This window comes from Diceros bicornis, chromosome 1, assembly GCF_020826845.1.
Source record: "Diceros bicornis minor isolate mBicDic1 chromosome 1, mDicBic1.mat.cur, whole genome shotgun sequence".
In the NCBI taxonomy this organism is placed as follows: Eukaryota; Metazoa; Chordata; class Mammalia; order Perissodactyla; family Rhinocerotidae; genus Diceros; species Diceros bicornis.
In genome coordinates, this window is record NC_080740.1 from 92,059,118 (window position 1) to 92,084,556 (window position 25,439).

The following is a 25,439-nucleotide window of genomic DNA, read 5'->3' on the forward strand; positions in this document are numbered from 1 at the left end:
TTAAAAAATCATTTATTCAACACTTATTGAGCACAACTATTTGGTATGTACAGTGCCAGACAACGAGGATGCAGTTTGAAGAAGGGGTTTATAGTCAACGCTGGAAGACACGCTTTATGATTTAAAGGAACCATTTTAAAAGAAATAATGAGTGTCATGAAAAGGGAAGCACTAGGTTTATGCTTTTGTTTTTACCCAATGTGAGCGTCAGTTAAAAATACATCTTTTACAGGTTACAAAATTTAGCCACAGTTTTTTTTTAAATTCAAAAATGTGTACAATAGATTTTAACAGTTCTCTCACCGACCAAGAATAAGCAGCAGCGGGCGGCTAGTCTTCCACATTTTTCAACACATACTCACTTTTCCTTCTTATCATCATTGTCCTTACAATTATGAATAAAAAGGTGCACGAGAAGATACGTGGTTAGATCTGATGTTGCAAGACACGGCTTCACCCTGCTCGGCTCCTAGCATGACCGCTTTCTCTAGTCTTCCCGCCGTTGGCTCTTCTCGGACGCCGTAGAGGGCGCGCCGCGGCGACGTCTGGGAAATATAGTTCGAAAGGAAAAGCGCTGCGGGTCAGCCCGGGGACCCGCCGGCTCTCTCGTGCGCAGGCGCAATTGCGCCCGGCGACCTGGCGGCAGCGGGGAGAAATGTTCCAGCGGTAGGTGTTCCGCTTGCCTCGAGCGCGGTCCGCCGCGGGCCCAGGTGCAAGCTGGCGGGCTCGGGGCGTGCGGCTCTTGCGGCGGGGCCCGGGCAGAGGGTCGGCCGGCGCGAGTCCAGCGGAGTCCGGTCTCGGCGCGTCCGAGCCTCGGCGGCCCGGCAGGTGACGGCGGCCAGGGAGGGGGCGTTGCCTGGGGAGGGGGGTCCCCCACCCCGTGGAGGCCGGAAGCCGGAGCTGCCCCCGGCTAACCCGGGGCTCGGGCCGGGCTCCTGGAGAAATGGCCCCAGAAGGGAGAGGCAGGAAGCCGCGTCTTGTTTCAGCGTTCGTGAGCCTGGGGCGGTTTTCGGCTTGTCTTGTTTGTTGTTTTTTTTCCCCCTGGAGTTTAAACTTAAAATTATTTTATGTTTATCCGTTTTTGCCAGCCTTGCTTGTTTGGCATTGTTATCTTAGAGTGAATCCTAGAGTCATTTAACTATTTTCTTTTTTGTTTAGAGTAATTTTGTCTGCTTGCTAAGTTACTTCCTTTTTCTCTGAATTTTCCATTCGTTTCTAGCTAGTGACGCTGTTCCTTCTGTGTCTTGTATTTTTTGGAGGCGGGGGGCGGTAAGGGGGGTAGGTAATGTTTCCTTATTCATTTAAGGAGCTTTGAGAACTTCATAAAGGAAGCACAACTTCCAAAAGGAAGAGAAGACAGGACTAATTTTTGGTTGGCTATTCCTGAAAGGGACACCAATTCTTCAAATGCTATTGAAGAATCATTATAATCGTAATTATAATTATTATAGGTTAAGATATCTAAATGCAGCTGTGTGGAATATTTGTCATTTCTCATTGATGTAACATCTCTCTGCGCCTGGTGTGACTGCTATTTACTCTGTTAATGCACCTTAGATGGTTCTAATCCCTTAGCTTGATTCATCTTTATTCATAAACCACTGGCTGAAAGGTAGCAGACTCAGTGACTGGAAGTAGCTTGTTGCCCGCTCCTGTTGGCCATGCCCAGGGCTCCTCAAACAGGAGTGCCTTGGTTGTGCCGGTTTCCCTCTGGCTTCCCTCTGCAAGGTACTCAGTGTGTGGAGATTTTAACCTCCTCTGGCCTAATGAGGGGAGAGCAGACAAGATGGAGAGACCTTACAGCTTATTTTTCCATTTCAGGCCTTCTCCAAGAGGGGCAACAGGGAAGGAGAAATGGCTACAAGGTTGTTGCCAGCCCAGGTTCAGGTGAGTGAAGGCTCCCTTTAACTGCCTTCCGGGTTCAGAGCTTCATGCATTGCTGGGCAATGAAGCCGCTGGAGGGACCAGAGGGCCTGGGAAGTGAGGAACTCTGGAAGGAAGGTGTTTTCCTTGTCTCAGGGCCAGTCTCATTGTGAATTCTCCACCTAACAGTGAAGTGCTTGTTGACTAGGAGATGAATGGGTCCCCCAGCCCGGGGCCAGTGCCACACCCAGAGCTTTGTGAGGGATCCTGGTATGTTTCTGCCCTATGGAGGGCAGAGACATGGGGGAGTCAAATAATTCCTTCCGTTAACACTAGGAGTTCAAAGAGGAAAGGCATCGTCTTTACCCTCAAGGAGCTGAGGACCAGTCAACTAGAGTAGTACCTGGAAGAGTCCAGGTGATTTTCTAGGAAGATTCAAGAAAGAAGACCTCTGGGTCTGCAGGTGTGGTCGGGGATACTCCCTCGTACTGGGTGATTTTGGACTTACCAGCTGGACTGGGCTCATATAGATGGTGAAAAGAAAGGAAAATGCAACTTGGGCATTGGTTTGAGGGGACAGATTCAGGGAAGTGAGCCTTCCCTGAGGTGGGAAGCATCTGGGCAACAGTGATTTCTTCCCTCCTTTGCCCTTTCTTGGCACTTGAGGAAATATAATTAAAAACATAATCTTCTCCAATCCAGAAAACCTCTCCACAAAGGTAAAAGAGAAAGAAAACAATGTTATTATTTAATGTGTTAAGCCAGAATGTAATGTGCCTCATAGGCAATCTGCTAAAGAGATTGCGTAGACAGAAAGTTTACTCTTACATAGCTAAGTGGATACAACCCAGTTTTGCAATTTGGATATTTTTCAGGTGACAAGTTAGGCCCATCTCCTTCCAGGAAACTGAGAGACTGGCACGTTCAGAGAGACTTACCAGCTTCTTGAGGAAATGTTCTTGCATTGTGAGGCTGGCAAGTGACTTATTTAGCCATTAAAAAGATTTACATGCATTTGGAAAGGACAGAGAAAGAAATTGAGAAAGAAAACAGTGGCGGGGGTGGGGGTGGGGGGGTGCACGGGCATGGGCTGGGAGTCTCCTGCCTTATTTCCAACAGCCTCTTGCTTTTAATGTCATGTTGGCTCTTACAGGTCAGAGAATATCCCTAGTCTTGTGACTTCCTTTCTGGGTTTTAGGGGATGGTAAAGAGAAAGCAAGCTGTGACTTTACACTTAACACCTCTAGGAAAGTGTCTGAAGGAAATAAGCTTTGCCCACTTTTCTGATGATGTGCAGGGGTGCTCAGTCCAGCGTTTCTAGAGTTATAAAAGTGGAAACTGAAATGCTCACCAGTAGATAAGTAAGCTGATTCATCTATATGATGAGATACTGGGCAGCAAATAAAAGATATTGAGTAGGGTACTGTTATCTGTATATATTTCATTTCTGTTTAAATCTAGAGCAATATTAACATGTAAGAAGTCTGAAAGGACATACTGCAAGGAGTGAACAAAACTTGTTTCTGGTGGTAGAAATTTAGATTAACATTTCTTTTTCTTTTGCTTATTGGTCTTTTCTATTTTTTTAAATTTTTTCCCCCCAAAGCCCCAGTAGATAGTTGTATGTCATAGCTGCACATCCTTCTAGTTGCTGTATGTGGGACGTGGCCTCAGCATGGCCAGACAAGCGGTGCGTCGGTGCACGTCTGGGATCCGAACCCGGCTCGCCGGCAGCGGAGCGCGCGCACTTAACTGCTAAGCCACGGGGCCGGCCCCTTATTGGTCTTTTCTAAGTTACTTTTTAAAAAAAAAAAAAAAGATTCCTATAAGAAAAGAAAGGGGCCACTAGTTTAAAAGGGGCGACTTGTGATGCGGTGAAGCAAGAGAGAGGTAGAAGAGCAACGGCTTCTAGGGTGGAGAGGGAGAGTCCCAGCCTCAGCCTTCTTCCCTGGCTCTTGTTGGAAGGTGATGCAGCCACCACCCTGGGCCCTCTGCTGGCAGAGCCATGTTGGGGGCATTCTCTCTTAACTGTGAATGTCAGTGTCCTCTTGCCGAGGACACAGAGATGGTGCAAGGTGATGACAGAATCCAAGCATACCTGTTCCTCCCTGAGTGAGTGTCCTGGAGCCTCCTAAAACCTGATTCTCATGTCTCACCTGTAAAACGAGGGCTTGGTCTAGGTGATTGTGCATTTTCATGTCTGAAGGTCTGTGTTTCCATCATCCTGATTTTGTTTAATGATTTCAAGCGCTTATCTTGTTGGGCTGCTGTGCTTCAGCTTTCTGAAGGTACCATACTTCACTCACAGTAGATATGTGAAAATATGTGCTCAGCAACTAGGAGGTGGTCAGGAGGTACTTGGCTTGAAATGCTCAGAACCCTGAGTGGTGACGGGGTTGCTGCTCAGACACCCTATTGGGGGGATGGTCCTGGGTTTGCCGTTACAGGAGTCAGTGACATTCAGGGATGTGGCTGTGTTCTTCAGCCAGGACGAGTGGCTGCACCTGGACTCTGCGCAGAGAACCTTGTACCGGGAGGTGATGCTGGAGAACTACAGCACGCTGGTCTCGCTGGGTAAGGACCTTTCCTCCTGATACAGAATCTGCTGGGGGAGCATCTTGGCGCCCTCCAAGGAGGACATTTGGAGGGCTTGGCCAGGTGCAGCCTGCAGCTGGGCTCAGAGGGTGGCAGTTGCTGTTCCCCTTGGCTACTGGTAAAGGTCTCGGCTTAGTCGAGTTGGTGCTGGGTGTCCTTTCTGTGCTGTTCCTGTCTCCTGCCCCCCACATTCTGTCCCCCTCGGTCTCACAGGAGATTCCAGAGTAGAGGAGTGCACAGCCAGAGCCATAACTTTCGTCCTGTTGCTACCTCCTGACCATCCTCCAGAAGCTCAATTTTAAGCCCCTCTCGGAACAAACCTCCCTCCTTCCTTCAACTGTCCCTCTGCCTTGGAGACCCTGGGGCTGGATCTGTGTACCAGGATGGCCACTCATGTCTGCGCCATGAACTCATTCTTTTTCTTGCCTTTGAACAGGGATTCTGTTTTCCAAACCAAAGGTTATCTTCCAGTTACAGCAAGGGCAGGACCCTTGGGTGGTGGAAAATGGAGTTTCTCAAGGCGCATGTCTAGGTGAGCAACAGTAACTGGGAATTGGCATAGCATTTTCTAACTGCCTGGGTGCTGCTGATCAGTGAGGAGCTTGGGCTCAGGAGACATTGACCAGTCTCCTTGGTGTGCCAGCCAGATGGGAGATGCTGGGAAGGGCATATCCTCACTCTACCTTTTTAAGTACTTGATATGGCACATTCAGAGGGACAGTTGAATTTTGTCCTGTGTCCTTTGTTTTTTGTAAAGTAACACAGTATATAATGTGTAAAGTTTTGTGATTTATATCTTCTCTTTTTTTCTTGCTTTTACTGGGTTATTTTCTTAAAATTTTCCTTCTGTGGTTTGAACAAACCTTTTAACACTACAATACATCTCTCATTGTCCATCTTGGGTTGTTGCTTTCACTTTTTTTCTGCAAGTTTATTACACATGCTTCAGCTAAAAAGAAGAAGCAGACGCATGTGTATTTACATACTACACAAGAGACTGCAGGAGTAGCAAAATGGTAACAAATCGAATTTCGGCAGAAGGTTTGCAGATGTTCAACACGCCATTCTCCTAAATCTTTTGTGTGAAAAATTTCAAAATCATATGTTCCAGACCCTGGCTGCTAGGACGTATCTCTTAGTCTCTAAAGCTCCTCTGGGTTGCTGCTTCAGTAAGCTCTCCCTTCCTGTTCTACTTTGAATTTTGCTTTTGTTTCTAGCACCAGAGGATGGCTCTCTCTTTTGAGATGCTACTTATCCAGAATTTATTTCTCTCGATGGCAGGAGACAGGCTTTCTGTTTCGGCTCAGTTTTGTGTTTCCATTCATGATCTCTGTCTTCAGATTTTTCCCTTTCATGTGACTAGAATATTTTCTTGAATAAGGTTTTCAGAAAGGCTCATTTGTGCTATATTTGTGCATGTCTAAAATCAATTATTTTTCCTGTCCTGTAGGAATTATGTTTTGGATCTAGAATTCTGGCATCAGTTTTTTTTTCCTCTTAGAATTGTTCAAACGTTGCTTCACTGTCTTTGGGCACTGAATGTTGTTGATATAAAGTCCTCTGTTAGTTTGATTCTTTTTCCTCTCTTTTCCTTATAGAAAACCTTTTTTTCCCTTTTTCTGTCTTCTGTCTGGAATATTATAGGATATCCTCTTTATCTTTGGAATTCAGAAGATTGATTAGGTTGTATTAAGGAGAATTTTTTTAAATATTGTTGTTTGGCATTAACAGGGCCCTTTGCTTTGAAGACCCAAGTCATTTTCATTTCTGGGATCTTTTTTTCTATTACATACTAACATATATTCTGCCACATTCCACCAACAATTCGAGGAAGCTGACTGCAAGAATAGTGATATAATAAAATAGAAATTCAGTCAGGACCTTAGAAAATAAATATATCTGTTGTAAGGACGAGAATGGTCACCATGAATGAGTTTCAAATTTGGCTCTGAGCTTTCTGGTTGGTGAAAAAATCATTAATAGTGAATTGACTGAGTTCTTTTTTTTGCAGGCATTTAAGAAAATTAATTATTTTTAATTTGTACAAGATATACATGGTATTATAAAAAAGAGAGAGACAGAGGAACAAAAAATGATCCACCTGAAATTTTACCAACCATGATGAACCTTTGTTAACATTTTACTGTTTATCCTTTCAAGCTGTGTGAATATTTATTTGCGTGTGTTTGTATATGAGAGAGAGAGACACAGACACGCACACACAGAAATAGAAACAGAGAGATTGATTATACGTATTGTTCTGGAAACTGTTTTTAATTGTGAATGTCCTTCAGTTATTCAGCCCTCATTAAATAGAGGTCTGCCTTATTGAAAGAACTATTGTTAAGCCATATTTTGTTAAACAGTCTTCCTTTTGGAAATTTTAGTGTCCATTTTTTCTGTATTAATACTGCTGCAATAGCTGTGGAATACAAAGGCAAATAAAAAGAGAAAAAGGTCCAAAGAGCGAATAATTACAGCATGAATATTTTGATTAAAAAGGCAAGGAATGTGAATTAAAAATTCACACAGGATTTTTTGAAAAACTATTCAACTTCATTTTAATCGATGAAATTCAAGCTAATGCAATGAGTAAATAATTACAGCATGAGTATTGTGATTAAAAAGGCAAGGAACGTGAATTACAAATTCACACAGGATTTTTTGAAAAACTATTCAACTTCATTATAATCGATGAAATTCAAGCTAACACAATGAGATACATTTTTTCCTTATTAAATCACCAAAGGTTAAGAAATTCATTTCCAGTGTTTCTCTACCGCTCTGAGTGGTAAGTAGTATCTTTGGTAGGATTTTGGTTGGTATCGTCTTTCTGGAGGATAGTCTGGCTTTATTCCAGGTTTAGAAATTTATCTTAAAATAATTCCATAATTGTGCAAAGTCGCAAAGATGGTGTAAAAGAATGTCTGTTGTAACAGGCATTACTGGGGGAAAAGCAAGCTAAATGAGTCTCAGAAGGGGATTTATTGAATTATGATGTGTTCATGCACTGAAATGTTGTGTAGCCATTAAAATGATATCAACCTACATGTATTGACATGGAGAGAAGCCTACAATTTTTTTAAAGTCAAGTGGGGGCAAGGGAAGCTTAGTTTCAACTAAGCTTAAGTAAAAGTGTTTTTTCATGTTCAGAAAAATTCTGGTGAGCTAAATTCCACATATAACAGTGATTATATTTACATAACGTGTTTATATGTGAACTGTATTTTCATTTTTATAGTTCTCTGTATTTTCTTAAAATGATTGAATATTTTCTTTTTAGTTAAAATAAAAGCTATTTCATAAAATACATTTATTCCTTTTGAATCAGTGATTCCATTTCTTGCACTGTATCCGAAGTGATCAAAGGATGGACAGAAAATTATTCTCAAGAATGTATTCTTCTCCCAGTATTCCCCATATTACTGTATGGCACCAATCTGCATCAGGCTGCCCAAGTGAAAAGCTAGGCATCCTCCTTGAGTCCTCTCACTTATTCTGTACACCTTATGCATAGGTGAACATACCTGGCATCTCCACCTCCAGAATACCCAGTGTGCCCACTTCCATTACCATGCCAGTGCAAACCATCATCACCTTCATCCAGGAAAATTGTGGCAGCCTCCTGATTGGCTGTTCTGCATTTGCTCTTGTTCTGTTTTCCTCCACCCCCAGTTGCAGTCCATTTGTCAACAACCATAAACACAACAAACAATCTGTTTGATCCTTTTAAAACAAAACATCATGTCCCTGCTAACCCCTACTGATCCTTAGAAGAAATTCCAAACACGTTCCTGTATCTTAGAAGCCTCCACATGATGTTGCCTCTGCCCCCCTCTTTCCCTCACCTTGAAACACTCTTCCATTGTTCCTCCTGCTGAGGCCACTTGGACTTCTTTATGTTCTTCAAACACAGAAAATTTATTCCTGCCTTATGGGCTTTGTGGTAGCTGTTCTTTCTAACTGGAATCGTCTTTACACCCACATTTTTGCATGGCCAGCTGTTGTTATTTAGATCTCATCTTTAGTTTTATTTTCTTATCACCCAGTTTAAAATATCAGCTTGTCCACTCTTATTACACATCACCTTGTTTTTGTTTGTTTTCTTAGTTCTCATCATCCCTAGTACTTCTGTGTTTATTTGGTCACTTGATTACTGTCAGGATCGTGCTATTAGAATGTAAACCTTGTGAAAATTGGACTCTTGTCTGGCATGTTCCCTGTGATCCTGAGTCTTGACTTTTGCATGGTGCATAGTGGGCACTCAGTAAATACAGCAGGAGTGAATCAATGACTGTCTGCCACAACATTATTTATAGCACTCAAATGAGTGCCAGAACAGCACCAGTGGAGGCCCTGTGTTGCAGAGAGCTTTTTAGGTGCAATAGCTTTTCCACTTTTTATGTACAGCTTTTCTGCAGTTTTCTTGGATTTACCCTGAGTGCACTGGTGGCTGACGTGGGAGACAAAGCTGAGGAATGACACAACCTGTTGTGCTCAGAAATGCCCTGTTCCCTGCCGACCTGTGCTTTCTTACTAGATCTGACTCCACCTCCTCCTCCTCCTCCTGGAAGAGCTTCCCTCTGAGTTCCTCAGCCCACCTACACATAGGTTTCTTCAGACCCTTCCCACCCAGGCATATCTTCCATTCTGCTCTCTCTTGTCCTTTTTTTTTTGTGAGAAAGATCAGCCCTGTGCTAACATCTGCCAATTCTCCTCTTTTTTTTGCTGAGGGAGACTGGCCCTGTGCTAACATCCATGCCCATCTTCTTCCACTTTATATGGGACGCCGCCACAGCATGGCTTGCCAAGTGGTGCGTCGGCGTGCGCCTGGGATCCGAACTGGCGAACACTGGGCCACCAGAGCGGAGCACGCGCGCACTTAACCGCTTGCACCACCAGGCCGGCCCTTCTCTTGTCCTTCTTTTCCCCATCATTTCCTAAGTCTCCCAGGATGTATTTGTTAGTTATCCTTGTATATTTTGATGTTACTTTTCTTTATTTCCATTGCAAGGGAGACTTACGTGTTTTGTTTATTTTAGGGTGGGAGAGCTTATTTGAAACCACAGTTTCCAAAGAAGAAAATCAGGAAATAATGAATAAACTCATAGGTGATGGTCCTTTTGACTTCAAGTTGGGAAAAACGTACATAAATGAGGACAAGCTAGAGAAGCAACAAGGTAAAAAGAACAAATCTTTCAGGAAAGTCTTAGTTACCATCAAAAAAACCTACATGAAAGAGAGGAACTTTACAGGTATTGAACTTGGGAAAAATCTCGATCTAAAATCTCACCTTATTCGAAAACCCAGAATCGTTTCTAGAGGAAGGAAACCCCATTCACAGCAGTATTCAGTTCTGTTTAAACAACTGGGAGTCAACACAGTTCGTAAATGTTACAAATGTAATATCTGTGGGAAAATCTTCCTCCACAGTTCTTCCCTGAGTAAACATCAGAGAATCCATACTGGAGAGAAGCTCTATAAATGTAAGGAATGTAGGAAAGCTTTCAGCCAAAGCTCATCTCTAACTCAGCACCTGAGAGTTCATACTGGAGAGAAACCTTATATATGTAGTGAATGTGGAAAAGCCTTCAGTTTCACTACATCTCTCATTGGACATCAGAGAATGCATACTGGAGAGAGACCCTATAAATGTTATGAATGTGGGAAAACATTTAAAGGTAGTTCATCCCTTAATAATCACCGGCGGATTCATACTGGAGAAAAGCCATACAAGTGTAATGAATGTGGGAGAGCCTTTAGCCAGTGCTCATCTCTTATTCAACATCATAGAATTCACACTGGAGAGAAACCTTATGAATGCAGTCAGTGTGGGAAAGCCTTTACTTCAATATCACGGCTAAGTAGACACCATAGAATTCATACTGGAGAGAAGCCCTTTCATTGTAATGAGTGTGGAAAAGTATTCAGTTACCACTCAGCCCTTATTATACATCAGAGAATTCACACTGGTGAGAGACCTTATGCGTGTAAAGAATGTGGGAAAGCCTTCAGCCAAAGCTCAGCTCTTATACAACATCAAAGAATTCATACTGGAGAAAAACCATACAAATGTAACGAGTGTGGGAAAGCTTTCTCTTGGATTTCACGGCTTAATATACACAACAGAATCCATACTGGGGAGAAACCATATAATTGTAAAGAATGTGGAAAAGCCTTCAGTTCCCACTCAGCAGTTAATACTCATCGAAAAATCCATACTGGAGAGAAACCTTATAAATGTAATGACTGTGAAAAAGCCTTCAACCAAAGCTCGGCTCTAATTCAGCACCAGAGAATTCATACTGGAGAGAAACCATTTAACTGTAAAGTATGTGGGAAAGCTTTCAGACAGAGTTCATCCCTTATGACACACATGAGAATTCATACGGGAGAAAAACCTTATAAATGTAGAGAATGTGGGAAAGCTTTTAGTCAGAGCTCATCCCTAACTAATCATCAGAGGACTCATAGTGGAGAAAAACTATAAATCAAATGCATGTGGAAAATCTTCCAACTGAAGTTCATTCCCTACTGAATATCAAAGAATTCATCCTGGGGAGAAAATGATAAAAAATAGTTAATTGTGGGTTAGGCTTCAGAACTTAGACCTCATCAAACATCCAAGATTTCATGATGCCAGATAACCTTAGGAATATTAGGAACACTTCCATAAAATGTTTTTTCATATGTTCTTAAGTTATTACTGACTATGAAATAGAGAATTTGTAAGATCAAAAGGCTGATATTTTATCTTTTTTCTGGTGATGTCTGACAACAGCCACCAGCTGTCAGAAGCATCATTGGGAAACGTTGATTTATGTAAAAGTGTAGCCATAAAATCCAGACTTCAGATTAACCTGGGAATCTATTTTTTGAAACTACATTTAAGTGTTATACAAGCCAGTTGTGCTAAGGAGAATGTTTTGGAGAAGAAATGTAAGCAGGTGACCTGCAGCTACCTCACTGTCACTAAAATTTGTTTTTGTAATAGTTTAAAAGCAAATTGTGTACTTGGTCGTTGTTAAAACTTTTGGGTTGTTTCTCCTTTGCTTTCTAAGCCATTCACCTGAAAAGAAAATCACTCTGTAAACTATGCAGCTATAAGTCCTGTGAGTTTTCTCCACGACTACTTGTTCCAAACTCTGAATCAGATCTAAAGTCGCTTTATTTTAAATCACAACATGCATGGTATTTCACTTGTTTTTCTCATCAAGTGATCACCTTTGCTGTTTTAAGTTGAGAATTAAAGGTTATTCAGACAACTACTGCTTTTGCAAGTTTATTTACTGATAAGTATTGTTTAAAGTTATCTTACAATGTGTAGCCATAGGGAGCATGACTCTTGGCTCCCAGGCTGTGCCTGCTTACTTGAGCTGTCTGGGTACCAGCCACTTCGAAGGCCCAGGAACAGTGTGGAACTCAGGTCATCCTCCCTGCAGGTAAAGTGAACAAGTGATTTTCACCCTGACGTTCTACCTTCACCTCCATCAGATCATCCCCATTCCCTCCCCACACTCTGAAGGCCACTAGGCAAAAGTTCAGGCTTTAAGTTCAGATGCTTTTTCTCCAAAAAATGGGCTGTTATATCCTTTAACAAGTTATTTACCCTAGTTCAGCATTTCTAAACTGTGAATAATAAGTTGAGCAAGTCAAAAACAGTTATCTCAGAAGTTAAAGTAAAATTGTTGAACTTTACAGAGGTCAACATCATCTAGTTTGCCCAGTTTATCAGGAGTAGGCAAGCACTTACAGACTGAAACACTTATTTCATTTTAAACAGTTTTCATTTCTTTCTCTTTGATGAGAGAGAGAGAAAAAAAACTTTAAGTTAAAAAAAAAAAACTCAGAAAAGGTGATGTTGGGGGTGGAGACTAAGCAAAGCAAAAATCATTCATTCATCTTTTGCCTCCTAGAATTAATCGATCTCATTGTTTCAGACTTGTGAGGAACAGACTTTTCTAGGTTATTTAATGCTCCATCTGCAATGCCTCTTTCCCCACAACCATTCTTTAAATTTTCTAATTCCTGGGAAAATTCCTAGGAGAAGATAACATACCTGTCTATTTGGGCTGCTATAACAAAAGATCGCAGACTGGGTGGCTTATAAACAACAGAAATTTACTTCTCAGAGTTTGGAATGCTGGGACGTCCAAGATCAAGGCACCAGCATGGTTGTGTCTGGTGAGAGGGCTCTTCTTGCTTTGTAGCTGGTACCTTCTCGCTGTGTCCTCACATGGTGGAAGGGGTGATAGAGCTCTCTGGGGCCTCTTCTAAGGGCACTAATCTCACTCATGAGGGTTCTGCCTTCATGACTTAATCACCTCCCAAAGGCCACATTTCTAAATACCATCACATTGGGGGTTATGTTTCAACATATGAATTTTGGAGGGACACAAACATTTCAGACCATAGCATTCTCCAAGTATCAATAGTCCTAAAATTATCAAAAAACAAATCTGAATAAAATCACACAAAATATTAGCCCCAGTTATTTTTTTTTTTTTTTTTTTTTTTTGTGAGGAGATCAGCCCTGAGCTAACATCCGCCAATCCTCCTCTTTTTTTGCTGAGGAAGACGGCCCTGGGCTAACATCGGTGCCTATCTTCCTCCACTTTATATGGGACGCCGCCACAGCATGGCTTACCAAGCAGTACTTTGGTGCGCGCCCGGGATCCGAACCAGCGAACCCCGGGCCGCCGCAGCGGAGCGCGCGCACTTAACCGCTTGCGCCACCGGGCCGGCCCAGCCCCAGTTATTTTTAAGGTGAGGTCTATCAAACTTGCAAGTAACATCATTTAAGTCTTATGTAAGATCTTCCCAAGGAGGTAATGTATAAGCACAATGATTCTAATATACCAGTACCCAAATCAGACAAGGCAAGTACAAGAAAGGAAGATTGCAGGCCAATATCCATAAACCAAAATGTAGAAGTCCTGAACAAAGCGTTAGCAAATGGAATCCAAAAATACCTAAACATAGTTAATACATTGTGAGACAGATTTTTCATAGGAATGCACAGGTTATTTAACATTAGAAAACTTACCGATGCTGTGTACCATCTTAATAGATTAATGGAGAAAAATCCATATGCTTATCTCAATAAATGCAGAAAAAGCAACCAAAATACTCAGCCCCTACTCACCATACAAACTCTGAGCCAAGCAGTAGTAAGAAGGAACTTCCTAACCAGGTGAAAGGGTATTTACCAAAAACCCACTGAAAAAATGGTAAAACCTTAGAGGTATTCATGACAGACAAGTATGGAGAAAGAATGAACTATTCAATAATGGCTTTAAGAAACAGAAATTGGTTCATCCACATAGAAGAAAATTGGATGCCTGCCCTTACCATACAAGAATTATATGAAAGGCAAAACTATGACTTTTGGAAGAATAGGGAAAGATTTCTTAAACAGGATACAAATAAGCTATATAAAATTTTTTTACATTATTCACATTAAAGAATTTCTGCTTATCAAAATAGACCAAAAAGGAAGTAAAAAGTCAAGACACAAAATAGAAGGAAATCTTTTCATAACATTACCAACATGCTATCATCTGGAAAATTTAAATAATTTGTACAAATCAATTATAAAAAGACAACCTAATAGCAAAAAGTAGTCTGAATACATGATTACTTATTTCACAGAAGAGGAAATACAAATTCCCAAAAATATGAGAAGATGCTCAACTTCATTAGTAGTTTAAAAATGTAATTAGGACCACAGGTATGATTTTACAAGTACAGGTAGACAAAAACTAAGATGTGTGACAATATTGAATTTTGGAATGTATGTAGAATAACTGGCACTCATACTTTACTAGAGGGAGTATAAATTGATACAGATCATTGACACCTTGTAAAGTTGAACACGTACATACTGTAAAACACGGAAGTTCCACTCCTACATATATATGCTAGATGAATGTTTGCATATGAGCACCAAGAGTCATGTCTAAAGTTGCTTAGTAGCAGTGATCATAAGAGCAAATATTAGCAAGTAGTCTTAATGCCCATTAATAGGAGAATGGATAAATTTTAGAAAACACAGTAGAACAGCAATGAAAACGAATGAACCAAAGCTATATGCAAAACAGATGAATTTTGAAACACACTAATGTTTTAAAAAGCCATAGGAAACTACATATGGTGTGATACCATTTTTTGCAAAATTAAATTTATATTAATAATGATATACAAACATGGTAAAGATAATAAAAACAGCAAGTGATTGAGAAGGCATTCTAGTTATCCATTGCTGTGTAACAACTCATCTGAAAATTAATGGTTTAAAACAACAATTTATTAGTATCTGTCTTGGTTCCATGTTTGGGCTCAGCTTGGCAATTCTTGGCGTATCTAATGCATTTGCAATCAAATGGCAGCTGGGGCTGAAGGCTCAACTGGCCTGATGTCCAAGATCACTGGCAGTTGGTGATGACCCCTAGCTGAGAGCTCAGTTGGGCTTCTGTATGTGGCTTGGGCTTCTTACGGAAGAGTGGCTGATTTCTGAGAAGGAGTGTCCCAAGAGTGAGCATTTTACAAGACCTACGTAGAAGTTGCAAATCTTATAACTGAGCTTTGGAAGTCACACAACATTAATTCTGCTGTATTCTATTGGTTAAAAATGATTCACAGATTTGGCCCAGATTCTAGGGGAGAAGGGTATACAAGTGTGTGAATACCAGGCTGCATGGTTCATTGGGGGATGGTCTTTGGAGACTAGCTACCATCTAAACACAAAAGTCAGGATGGTGATTATCTCTGGGTGTGAGGCAAGGGAATGACTTGGGGAGGAGCATAGAGTTCCTCAGCTTGCTTGATGCCTGAAAGAGTCTCCCTTGTCAGGAAGAGGCTGCCCAGGCCAGCCAGAATGATGATCAGTATTTAGGCCAGTGTGTATATCAGTAAAAATAATTAAACAGAATTTTTTGACCCAACTCAGTGCTGAGATCTTAATGCCTGATCACCCTGGATAAAGTGAACATCAAGTTTAAGATGTAATGACTTCAGAGTTTGTACCCAAGGGCCATCCCCAAGGTCATAACGTTCTTCAGGCCACTATTGGATTTAAATGTGTCTCATTAACAAAACTATCAACACTTCCTTCTCCTGTCTGTACCTTTTCTTCTCATTCATCTGCCTAGATCACCAGAGGAAGAGAATATTGGTTCCTATCCCAAGTAAGGAAACACATAGTAAACCAAAATATGCATATCATAAGAGAACTAGGCAAAGAAAGAATTAACAATCATCACTAAATTGTCAACAGATTTTCTTTGCCTTTGTTGTTAGTGCTGTCAAGTAGATTAAGCTCCCCTGTAACCTGTCCACTATGGGTGACCCTGCTAGTATTTGAAATCCTGGTGGCATAGCTTTCAGCATCACAGCAACACACAGCTGTCACAGTATGACAACTGACAGATGGTGTGGTTCCCTGACCAGAAATGAACCTGGGCCTAAGTAGTGAGTGCTGCTTCTTAACCACTAGATCACCAGGGCTGGCTTTTCTTTGCCTAATTTCTCTTATTCTCAAAGAGACTTGTTCAGAATCTAGATAAAAGAGAAAAATGTCCATTTTCATAGAGTTTCTTAATAAGCCATTTTCAAAGCAACCTGAAAAAGCAAAATGTGCTTTAACTTTTATCATATGGTTGACAAGCTTGATATATTGTATTGATAGTATTCAAAGTAATGAAATTATTTAAAATGTCTATCTTTTCAGGTGGTTTGGGCTGTTGTCTCATTGGCTGTTGCATTATCAAACAGATGTTTTCTCATGAAAAGATCTGTGAAATGAATAGGCCATTTTTTTCCTAGGCTGTTCCCCCATTGGATTTGTCAGATGTTTCCTTATGATTAGATTTATGCTATGACCTTTTTGGCAAGAAAACCACTGAACAGTATTGTATTCTTCTCAGTTCATTATATTTTCACATTAGGAGGCTTGTGATGTTGACTTATCCCATTGCTGGTAATTTTAACTTCGCTCTCTTGGTTAAGAGGGTATCCCCCTGATTTCCCATGGTAAAGTTACTATTTTTCTTTGTGTAATCTTGAGTATCTTGAGAAGAAATCCTATGAGTGTTCGCATATGTATTTTTACAAGTCAAACTCCCCTCCACTAGTTTTAGCATCTATTGATGACACTTGCTTTAATCAATTATTATTATAATAGTTTCCAAATGGAGATTTTATAATTCCATCATTTCTTCTACACTTATTCATTGGCTTTCTACTTTAGGAAACAGTTTTATCTTCTCTCTGTTTCTATGATTGGAAGCATTGTTTCTTATTTTATCCAATGGACTGTAATCTGCTAATATCATTATTTATTTTGATGCTGAAATTGTCCCAGACTTAGCATCTGAGAGCCCCTGCAAGCTGGTTTCTATGTCCCTTCTGTCACAACAAGGTTGGGTTATAGCCAAGATTTTAATTCAGGTACACCTACTTCAGTCTGTGTAGCAAAGTATGATTTCTTGACTAGATGACTTGGGGGTTAGGGGGAACAATTGTGGGGTTAAAAACATTTTGGGAGATTTTCTCTTTTTTTCTTCAGGATATTGTATTTCCTTCTCTTGTTACTTTCCCTCTTGACACATGGTTTCCACACCTCTACCTTTCTGTTAATAATCTTCTCCCCATGAGGTATTACCTTCCCATGGATGCCTCCTCACATCCTGCATATACTTTTTTTTGTGTGTGTGAGGAAGATCAGCCCTGAGCTAACATCTGATGCCAATTCTCCTCTTTTGGCTGAGGAATATTGGCCCTGGGCTAACCTCTGTGCCCATCTTCCTCCTTTATATGGGACGCCGCCACAGCATGGCCTGACAAGCGGTGCATCGATGCGCTCCCGGGATCTGAACCTGGGCTGCCAGCAGCAGAGCGCAATCACTTAACCGCTACGCCACGGGGCTGGCCCCCCTGCATGTACTTTAAAAAAAAAAAATGTGGTGAAATATATATAACATAAAATTTACTATTTAAACCATTTTTAAGTGTATAATTTAGTACATTCACAATGTTTTGTAACCATCAGCACAATTTATTTCCAGAACTTTTTCATCATCTCAAACAGAAACTCTGTATATATTAATCAATAACTCCCCATTCCCCACACCCTGTCCCAGCCCCTGGTAACCTCTATTCTACTTTCTAGAATTTGCCCATTTAGAATTTAGAATTCTAGAATTTGCCTATTCTAGGTAACAGATATAAGTGGAATCATATAATATTTGTCCCTTTGTGTCTGGCTTATTTCACTAAGCATAATGTCTTCAAAGTTCATCCATATTATAACACGTATCAGAATTTCCTTCGTTTCTAAGGCTGAACAATATTCCATTGTGTGTATAGACCACATTTTGTTTACGCACTCCTCTGTTGATGGACCTTCGGGTTGTTGGCATCTTTTACCTGTTGTGAGTAATGCTGCTGTGAACACTGGTTACAAGTATGTGTTTACTCTCTGCTTTCCATTACTGTCCCTGTAGTTTTGCCTTGTACAGGATGTCATATAAACGCAAGTATACAGTATGTTAGTATGATTCTTTGTTTGCGTCAGCTTCTTTATCTTAGCATAGTGCATTTGAGATTCACCCATGTTGTTGTGTGTATCAGTAGTTTGTTCCTTTTTATTGCTGAGTGATATTCTATTGTATGGATGTCCACAGTTTATCCATTCTCCATTTGAGGAACATTTAGGTTCTTTCCAGTTTTTGGTGATTATGAATAAAGCTGCTACAAACAGTTGCATACAGGTTTTAGTGTGAACATATGCTTTCATTTCTCTTGGGTAAATGCCTAAGAGTGGGATTACATAGTCAGATGAGATGTGGATATTTAACTTTATAAGACACCAACAAACTGTTTTCCACAGCGGCTGCACCATTTTACATTCCCATCAGCAACATATGAAGGTTCCAGTTTCAAGGTGGGTTTTTCTACATCCTCACCAATACTTGTTATTTTCTGTTTTGTTTTCATAATAGCCATCCTAAAACGTGTGAAGTGGTATCTCACTGTGGTTATGATTTGCATTTCCCTAATGACCAATGATGTCGAGCATCTTTTTATGTGCTTATCAGCCATTTGTATATCTTCTTTGGAGAAATGTCTATTCAAATCCTTTGCCCATATTTGAGTTGAGTTGTTTTGTTGTTGTTGTTGAGTTGTAGGAGTTGTTTATATATCCTGCATGTACTTTTAAGCATGTACTTATATTTAGTTCTCTTATATACCAGTATACTTTTGCATATTTTCACACACAGGATGGATTTTCTCTTTCTGGTGGTGATTTTATATAAATTTTAGGAATACCACTGCCTCTTCTCTTTTCCCTTGCATATCCTTTATTGTTTTTTTTTTTAAAGGATATGATGGGAGTTTTACATTTATATCACCATCACTGCCTCACCTACCAAGAGTTACCTGAAGAAATATTTTTGTCATCCACTTAAACAACACATCATTTCTACTCCATTTTTATTTTTCTTCATTCCAACAATATTCTTTAAGTACCTACTAAGTGGCATATCCAAGAAATTAGTTGTACCTAAAACAGAACAAACCCTTGTCATGCCTGTGGCAAGAGGAATAAAAGCTGCCAAGTAGTTCTCCAACAGTTGCTTTGTGATCTCTGCTTCATTAGAAAGATATGGGCAAAGAAAAACAAGCTAGCAAGACTTCAATTTCTTTTAAGCAAATAGATTTAAACACAGTCAAAAAATTGTTTGTAGGTTTTCATGACTCACCCCATAAATTTACAGGGTTGTGATGGAAACACCAGAGAGAATTACCCTTGGGCACCTTTATTTCAGCACCATCCTGTCCACACATCTCTTTATCTAGGTCATTTGGGTTCTTTTTCCTAAAAATGTTTACAATTGCTTTTTTTTTTTTTGAGGAAGATTGGCCCTGAGCTAACATCTGTTGCTAATCTTCCTCTTTTTCTTTTATCTCCCCAAAGCCCCAGTACATAGTTGTATATCCTAGTTGTAGGTCCTTCTTGTTCTATGTGGGACACCACCTCAGCATGGCTTGATGAGCAGTGAGTAGGTCTGCGCCCAGGATCCAAACCAGTGAACCCCAGGCCACTGAAGTAGAACATGCAAACTTAACTGCTACGCTGCCAGGCCAGCCCCTGCAATCACTCTTGATTGTGGTTGTACAATTCTAATATCATTTAAGCTTCTACAAGAGTTTATACAGGACAGGAAGATGTAAATAGCTCATGGCATGTTTCTATCACAACATTCAGGTTCTCAGGAGGATCTGGATGGCATTTGAAACAGCACATCTTGTGCTCCTCAAATCCAGCTGGTCCATCTGCCTCGATTCAACACAGGGATGGATGCCATTAAGATCATCTGCTGATTAAGAGAATCAGATTGAAGAGGAACAGTAATCTGATTTTAAACATTGCATATACTTTGTTTAGCCTTTCAAATCCTGAACGGTAGTTAGGAACAATTCCCATTTCTCCTTTTCTACAATTTTTCTTTTTATTTCCTCACTGTAAAGAGAAGGAAGGGAGGGAGGAAAGAAATGAAGGGAGGGAGGGAGGGAAGGAAAAATAGCCCATCTCTAGTTACACCACACTGGACCCAAGGGGCCTGCTGCGTCAGGAGAGCGGGTTTCTTACTACACATTGATGCCGTATGCAGTGTAGACATTTTTTCAAATAAAGTAGATGTGAAGCTGGGTACTTGAAGGTTACTGTAGATATTTAATAAGAACATGATTGCCTTTTGACCTTGTTCCCAACACAGACATAGATGAATCTTGTCAATTTGCTGTTTTCTTTTTTAACTTGAGAGGTGACTCGGGTCTTGAGGATTTGTGAGCTTGTTTTGCAGAAGAAAGAGAATGCCTTGGGAAGGCTGTGATCACCAAATGGCTGGCCCCCAGCAGCCACTGCAGATTGCCCAGGGGCTTATCGGGAGTGACCTCTTTGTTTCTCTGAAGCCCCTCCTGCCAAGCCCCTCAGCTCTATAAACCCCCTGCTTTCTGCTCTTGAGGAGGCAGATTTGAGCCAACACAGGCTCCCACCTGCTCGTTCTGGCCAATTCGAATAAATCTTTCTCCATCTCCAAGCACTGATGTCTCAGTGTTTGGCTTGCTGTGCATGGGGCACACAAACTTGAGATTAAGAGGTTTGGTATCAGATGGTCATTTTTTTTTTTAAAGAATAAACTATATTAGAAAGAGAAAGTCACAAAAAAATCATTTTAGAAATTGGAAGCTGTAAGCTTGGAAGATAAATTTGAAGAGTCCTCTCAGAAAATAGAGGAAAGAACAAAGAATTAAAATGTAAGACTATCAGAGATATGAAAGCCAGACACTAAGAATAACAGTTTAATATGTTGCTAATGAAGAAAGCAGAAAAAACAGGACAGAGTCTTATCTTTTTTTTGTGTCCCAGACAAAAATAATGCAAAAATTGATCGTTAGATATAGGAGGGAAAAAAAAGCAATACTTACAGATACAGGAAACAAGAAAAAAATTATGCGTGAGTGTAGAGAAATAAACAGCAACAACAAAAGGTTACCTACAAGAGAAGAAAAATCATACTGACCTCAGATTTCTGCAGAAAACTAAGTACAAGAGGCCTGTTGGAATAACAAAGTGCACTGATAAAAACTAGGCTATGCCAGTAAGAAAAAGGAACAGAAATATCAAGACCAAAAGAAAAACAAAATTAGAGAAGCAGTGTTATAGACGTGGCCAATAAAGAAACAATTTAAACTTTAATTTTAAACTTATAAGTTTAAAATTTATAAAATTTATAAAAAAAAGTTTAAACTTATAAGTTTAAACTTATGATTTAAACATAAGTAAATATAAAACTCAGGGAAATCGCCAAAATTCATAGTTGAGAGAGAAAATGGAAGATGGAAGTATTAAAAGTGGGTTCTAATGGTCCTGGTCTATTAGCTCATGTTAAAATCCTAAATGGAACAGAAAGTAAAATAAATTTGCTTTTGGTTAAATGTAGAAGAAAGTCAGAAGAGAAGCTAATTCTTTTTTTTGTGTGTGTGTGAGGAAGATCAGCCCTGAGCTAACATCCATGCCAATCCTCCTCTTTTTGCTGAGGAAGACTGGCCCTGAGCTAACATCTATTGCCAATCCTCCTCCTTTTTATTTTTCCTTTTTCTCCCCAAAGCCCCAGTAGATAGTTGTATGTCATAGTTGCACATCCTTAGCAGCTGTATATGGGATGCCACCTGAGCATGGCCGGACAAGCGGTGCGTCGGTGCGTGCCCAGGATCCAAACCCAGGCCGCCAGTAGTGGAGCACGTGCACTTAACCACTAAGCCATGGGGCCGGCCCCCAGAAGCTAATTCTTAATTTTCATTATCAGAAAAATAGAGCATAAAGAATACTTTTAACGTAATATAATTACCAGGGCTATTTGAAAAGAAAAGATATACTTCATAGCTAAAAAACATTATATTCTAGGGGCCAGCCCGGTGGCGTCATGGTTAAGTTCACGCATTCCGCTTTGGCGGCCCCAGGTTCAGTGGTTCGGATCCTGGGCGTGGACCTACTCACCGCTCATCAAGCCATGCTGAGGTGGCGTCCCATATAGAAGAGCTACACCTCCGCAGCTATGATACACAACTATGTACTGGGGCTTTGGGGAGAAAAAAGAAAAAGAGGAAGATCGGCAACAGTTGTTAGCACGGGGCCAATCTGCCTCAAAACAAATAAACAACAAAACCCAGAAACCTTAAAAAAAAAAAAAAGAAAAACATTATATTCCAAATGTTGTTAACATCTTCATCTTTTCCATATTTTGAATTTTGAACTTTTCCAACCACTTCTCATAATTTCTACTCAGTCCAAATGGCTGTCTTCTCTCACAGAGACTACTACAGTAGCCTTCTGACAAGTCCTAGTCTTTCTGCTTCTTTCTTTGACCCTTTAGTTTATTCTCAGCACAGCAGTCAGAGTGATTACTTAAAAATGGACATCAGAGTATGTCTCTTCACTGCTCAGAGCATTCTGTTTCAGAGTAAAATCCAGTGACATCATAACCACTAAGAGCCTACACATTCCAGTCCTCTTGCCTCTGAGCTACTTCTCTCTCCCTTTCTCTTTCTGCTTCAGCAACAGTATTCTTATTATTCCTTGAACAGGCCAGGCATGCTCTCAACTCAGGGCATCTGCTTTTCAGTTGGCCAGGAAGTCTTACTGCAGATATTTAACTTAGCTCATTCCTCACCTTTGCAGGTCTTTTTTCAAATGTCACCTTCTCTGTCAAACGTTTCTTAACCACTTTGTGTAAAATTGCAACAGTCCCCTCCACTTCCACCAGGGTTGCTGTTCCCCTTTCTTGTTCTTGTCAGTGCTCATCCCTATCTAAAAACATACCATTTATTTTTCTTTTTTATTATCTTTCTTCTCCATTCCCCACGAGAATTTAAGCTGCATGAATGCAGAGGTTTTGCCAGTTTTGTTCACTGGTGTATTTCTAGCATCTAGAACAACGTCAGGCACAAAATAGGTATTGAATTTTGTTGTTGTTGTTGAATAAATGACCAATGGAACCTTATACTGAAAATGAATGCTCTTTGCAGGTATCAAGATAGACAAATCTAAAAGTTGTTACACACAACACAACAGGCTTAAAATGGATTTGCTCATGCAAAGCCCCATGTCACCAAACCAAGACTTCATTATAGTTTTGGCTCTGGCAGGAATGGAATTTTAAACCAGCCAATCAGGAATCACCCGATCGGCTTTAGTTAGGGAATCTGTCTGATAAACCCCTGCCATCTTCTATAGGGAGAGTAACCTTGCAATAACCAATCTGCTTTTTGCCTAGTATAACTTCCTTGTTTCTACCCCTTTCTGCCTTTCATAAAGTCTTTCATTTAGTACAGCTCCTCGGAGTTCCCTTCTGTGTGTTAGATTGGATGCTGCCCAATTCATCAATCACTGAATAAAGCCAATAAGATCTTTAAAATTTACTCAGTTGAATTGTTTTTTTTACAAAGTGTTCACGTTGAGCATATAAGTCTCAAATGAACATAGAGCACATTCCATTTATATAAAGATCAAAAACCTTGCAAAAGTACGCACATTGTTTTGGCACACATATATATGGAGTACCCATCAAGCTAAGCAAGGGAATGCTTAACAATTTAGAAAAATGACTGGAGAGCATTGTGCACAAGGCTTCAAAAATTCTGGTCAAGTTGTCTTCTGTAAGCAGAGTATTGGATATATGGGTATTAGTTTTATTCTTAATCTGTGCCTATGCATACATTATCTTCTGGTTATGGGACACATTAAAAAAATTAAAAATAATCATAACTAGCTGGTGAGAGCTATGGCGCACTGATCTTCCTAAAGGCGTGTAAACTCAGGTTTTGTTTTTTCAAATCATTTTGCCCGCCTAACAAAACAAGTCTCCCAGCTGATTTAGGCAGGGAGGCTCCCACTGCCTTATTCGTCACACGCCCCCGCTCGCATTGCCTGCACCACGTGGACAGCATGGCAAGAGTATTTTCTCCCGCGCTGGGAGAAAATACTCACTGGCCAGACGTCGCTCCGCCGCGGCGCCCTCTGGGAAGTGTAGTCGGCGCGGAGCCCGGGGCATGCCGGGAGTCGTAGTTCGCCTGGGGTTGCGGGGTAGACTCGCCGCTGCCGCCGCCGCATTTCTGGGGCTCGGGGTGAGGGTGATCTTGGCTCGGCTACGGCGGCTTGCCTGGGGCTGAGAAGCTGCTGGTTGCATCTTGCGGACGGCGGTCGGGGCCAGCGCCTGTCTCCATCTGGGTGGGGAGGTGCGGAGCCGGGCGAAGCCGCGCGGGCACCAGGGAGACGCCGCGGCCCGGGTCAGGAGGCCTGTCCGCGCCGTCTGGACGGCGGTGCCCCGCGCGTCGCTGGCGCCCGGAGCCTTGCGGGGACGGAGCGCCCGTGCCAGGTGAGCTGGGCGGGCCCGGGACTGCGGTGGGGGGTGGTCTTTGGCGGGGTCTTTTCTGAGACTTCTAAGCGAAGCCGACGACGAAAACAATGGCTGCTGCCTGTAGGGAACGTCCGTGCGCCAGGCTCTGGTCTAGCGCCTGGGGTGGAGTGACTCAATCCGCCAATAACGGGGAGGGTGGCGGTACGCCGCCCTCATTGTGCAGATGAGGAAACTGAGGCACAGGGTGGCCAGGAAATTTGCCACATTTAACTGGGGCCTTGAACTCGGACCAGGATTCCTTTCCTGCCTCTACTGCTTACCTTTTTGTTTCTTTGGGCAGGTCGCTCCGACTCCCTGGTTCTGTCTCCCTCAGTCGTAGAGTGTGGTCGCAGTACTCCCTGTTTAGAGTGTTGTGAGGATTAAAAATGGTAGATGAAAAGCCCTCAAGATTCCCGGCGTGGAGCAAGTGCCTCGTAGAGTATCTTCTGACTGTGTCATCAGAAGTGCTGACTTCTGCAGCAGCTTCCCTCAACTGCTGAGGGCACCAGCCCGAGGTTACACCCCGTACTGGGCTCGTTGGGCCCTCACGCCGGGTGCCGCACCCCGAAGAGCCCACTGCCAGCTCAGGCAGCTAGAGCAGGCGGCTGTGGCCGACACTTGTCTTACCTGCTCTCTCAGTTGGGGTTCGTGTACGAGGAGTGGGGGTCTGTTTCAAATCATGGATACTGTAAGAGGTGGCACCTGTGGAATTTGTGTTTAGGAGGGGCAGCAGAGAGCAGTCTGGCGTGCATCTTGTGTGAGAGGGGGTATTTTAACCATATTACCCTGGGTGAGCTATGGTAAGGCCAGACGCAGATCGCCAGAGACAGAGACAGGGAAGGTTCACGGATTGTGTTTTACTCGTAGTTAGCCGGGGAGCACACAACGCTCCACGCGAGGCCACTCAGGGGAAGCACCTGGGTCGGTCATGAGGCAGAGAGAGGACAAATGTTGTGGGCAAGCACCTTTATTGTGGTTTCTTCACGAAGGAAAGGGTGAGGCAGGGCAAGCAGGCTTAGG

The 25,439-nt window shown here is 41.6% G+C and overlaps 1 protein-coding gene across 10 annotated transcripts in view; it reads left to right on the top strand.

Moving 5' to 3' along the window:
• The first annotated feature begins 613 nt into the window (after positions 1 to 613).
• Positions 614 to 25,439, top strand: part of LOC131409944 (zinc finger protein 879) — a 51,561-nt gene continuing 26,735 nt past the window's right edge. The window contains exons 1-5 of one of the 10 annotated variants that reach the window (XM_058547728.1): positions 614 to 666; positions 1,822 to 1,887; positions 4,311 to 4,437; positions 4,895 to 4,990; positions 9,501 to 11,723. In XM_058547728.1, the coding sequence (XP_058403711.1) occupies positions 1,855 to 1,887; positions 4,311 to 4,437; positions 4,895 to 4,990; positions 9,501 to 10,948 (1,704 nt within the window). In that variant the 5' untranslated portion in view covers positions 614 to 666; positions 1,822 to 1,854 and the 3' untranslated portion in view covers positions 10,949 to 11,723. Of the gene's footprint in view, positions 667 to 725; positions 829 to 916; positions 988 to 1,821; positions 1,888 to 3,670; positions 3,976 to 4,310; positions 4,438 to 4,894; positions 4,991 to 9,500; positions 11,724 to 24,123; positions 24,399 to 25,439 lie in introns of those variants that run through there. The other 9 variants (XM_058547722.1, XM_058547727.1, XM_058547695.1 and 6 more) reach the window with 9 other exon arrangements.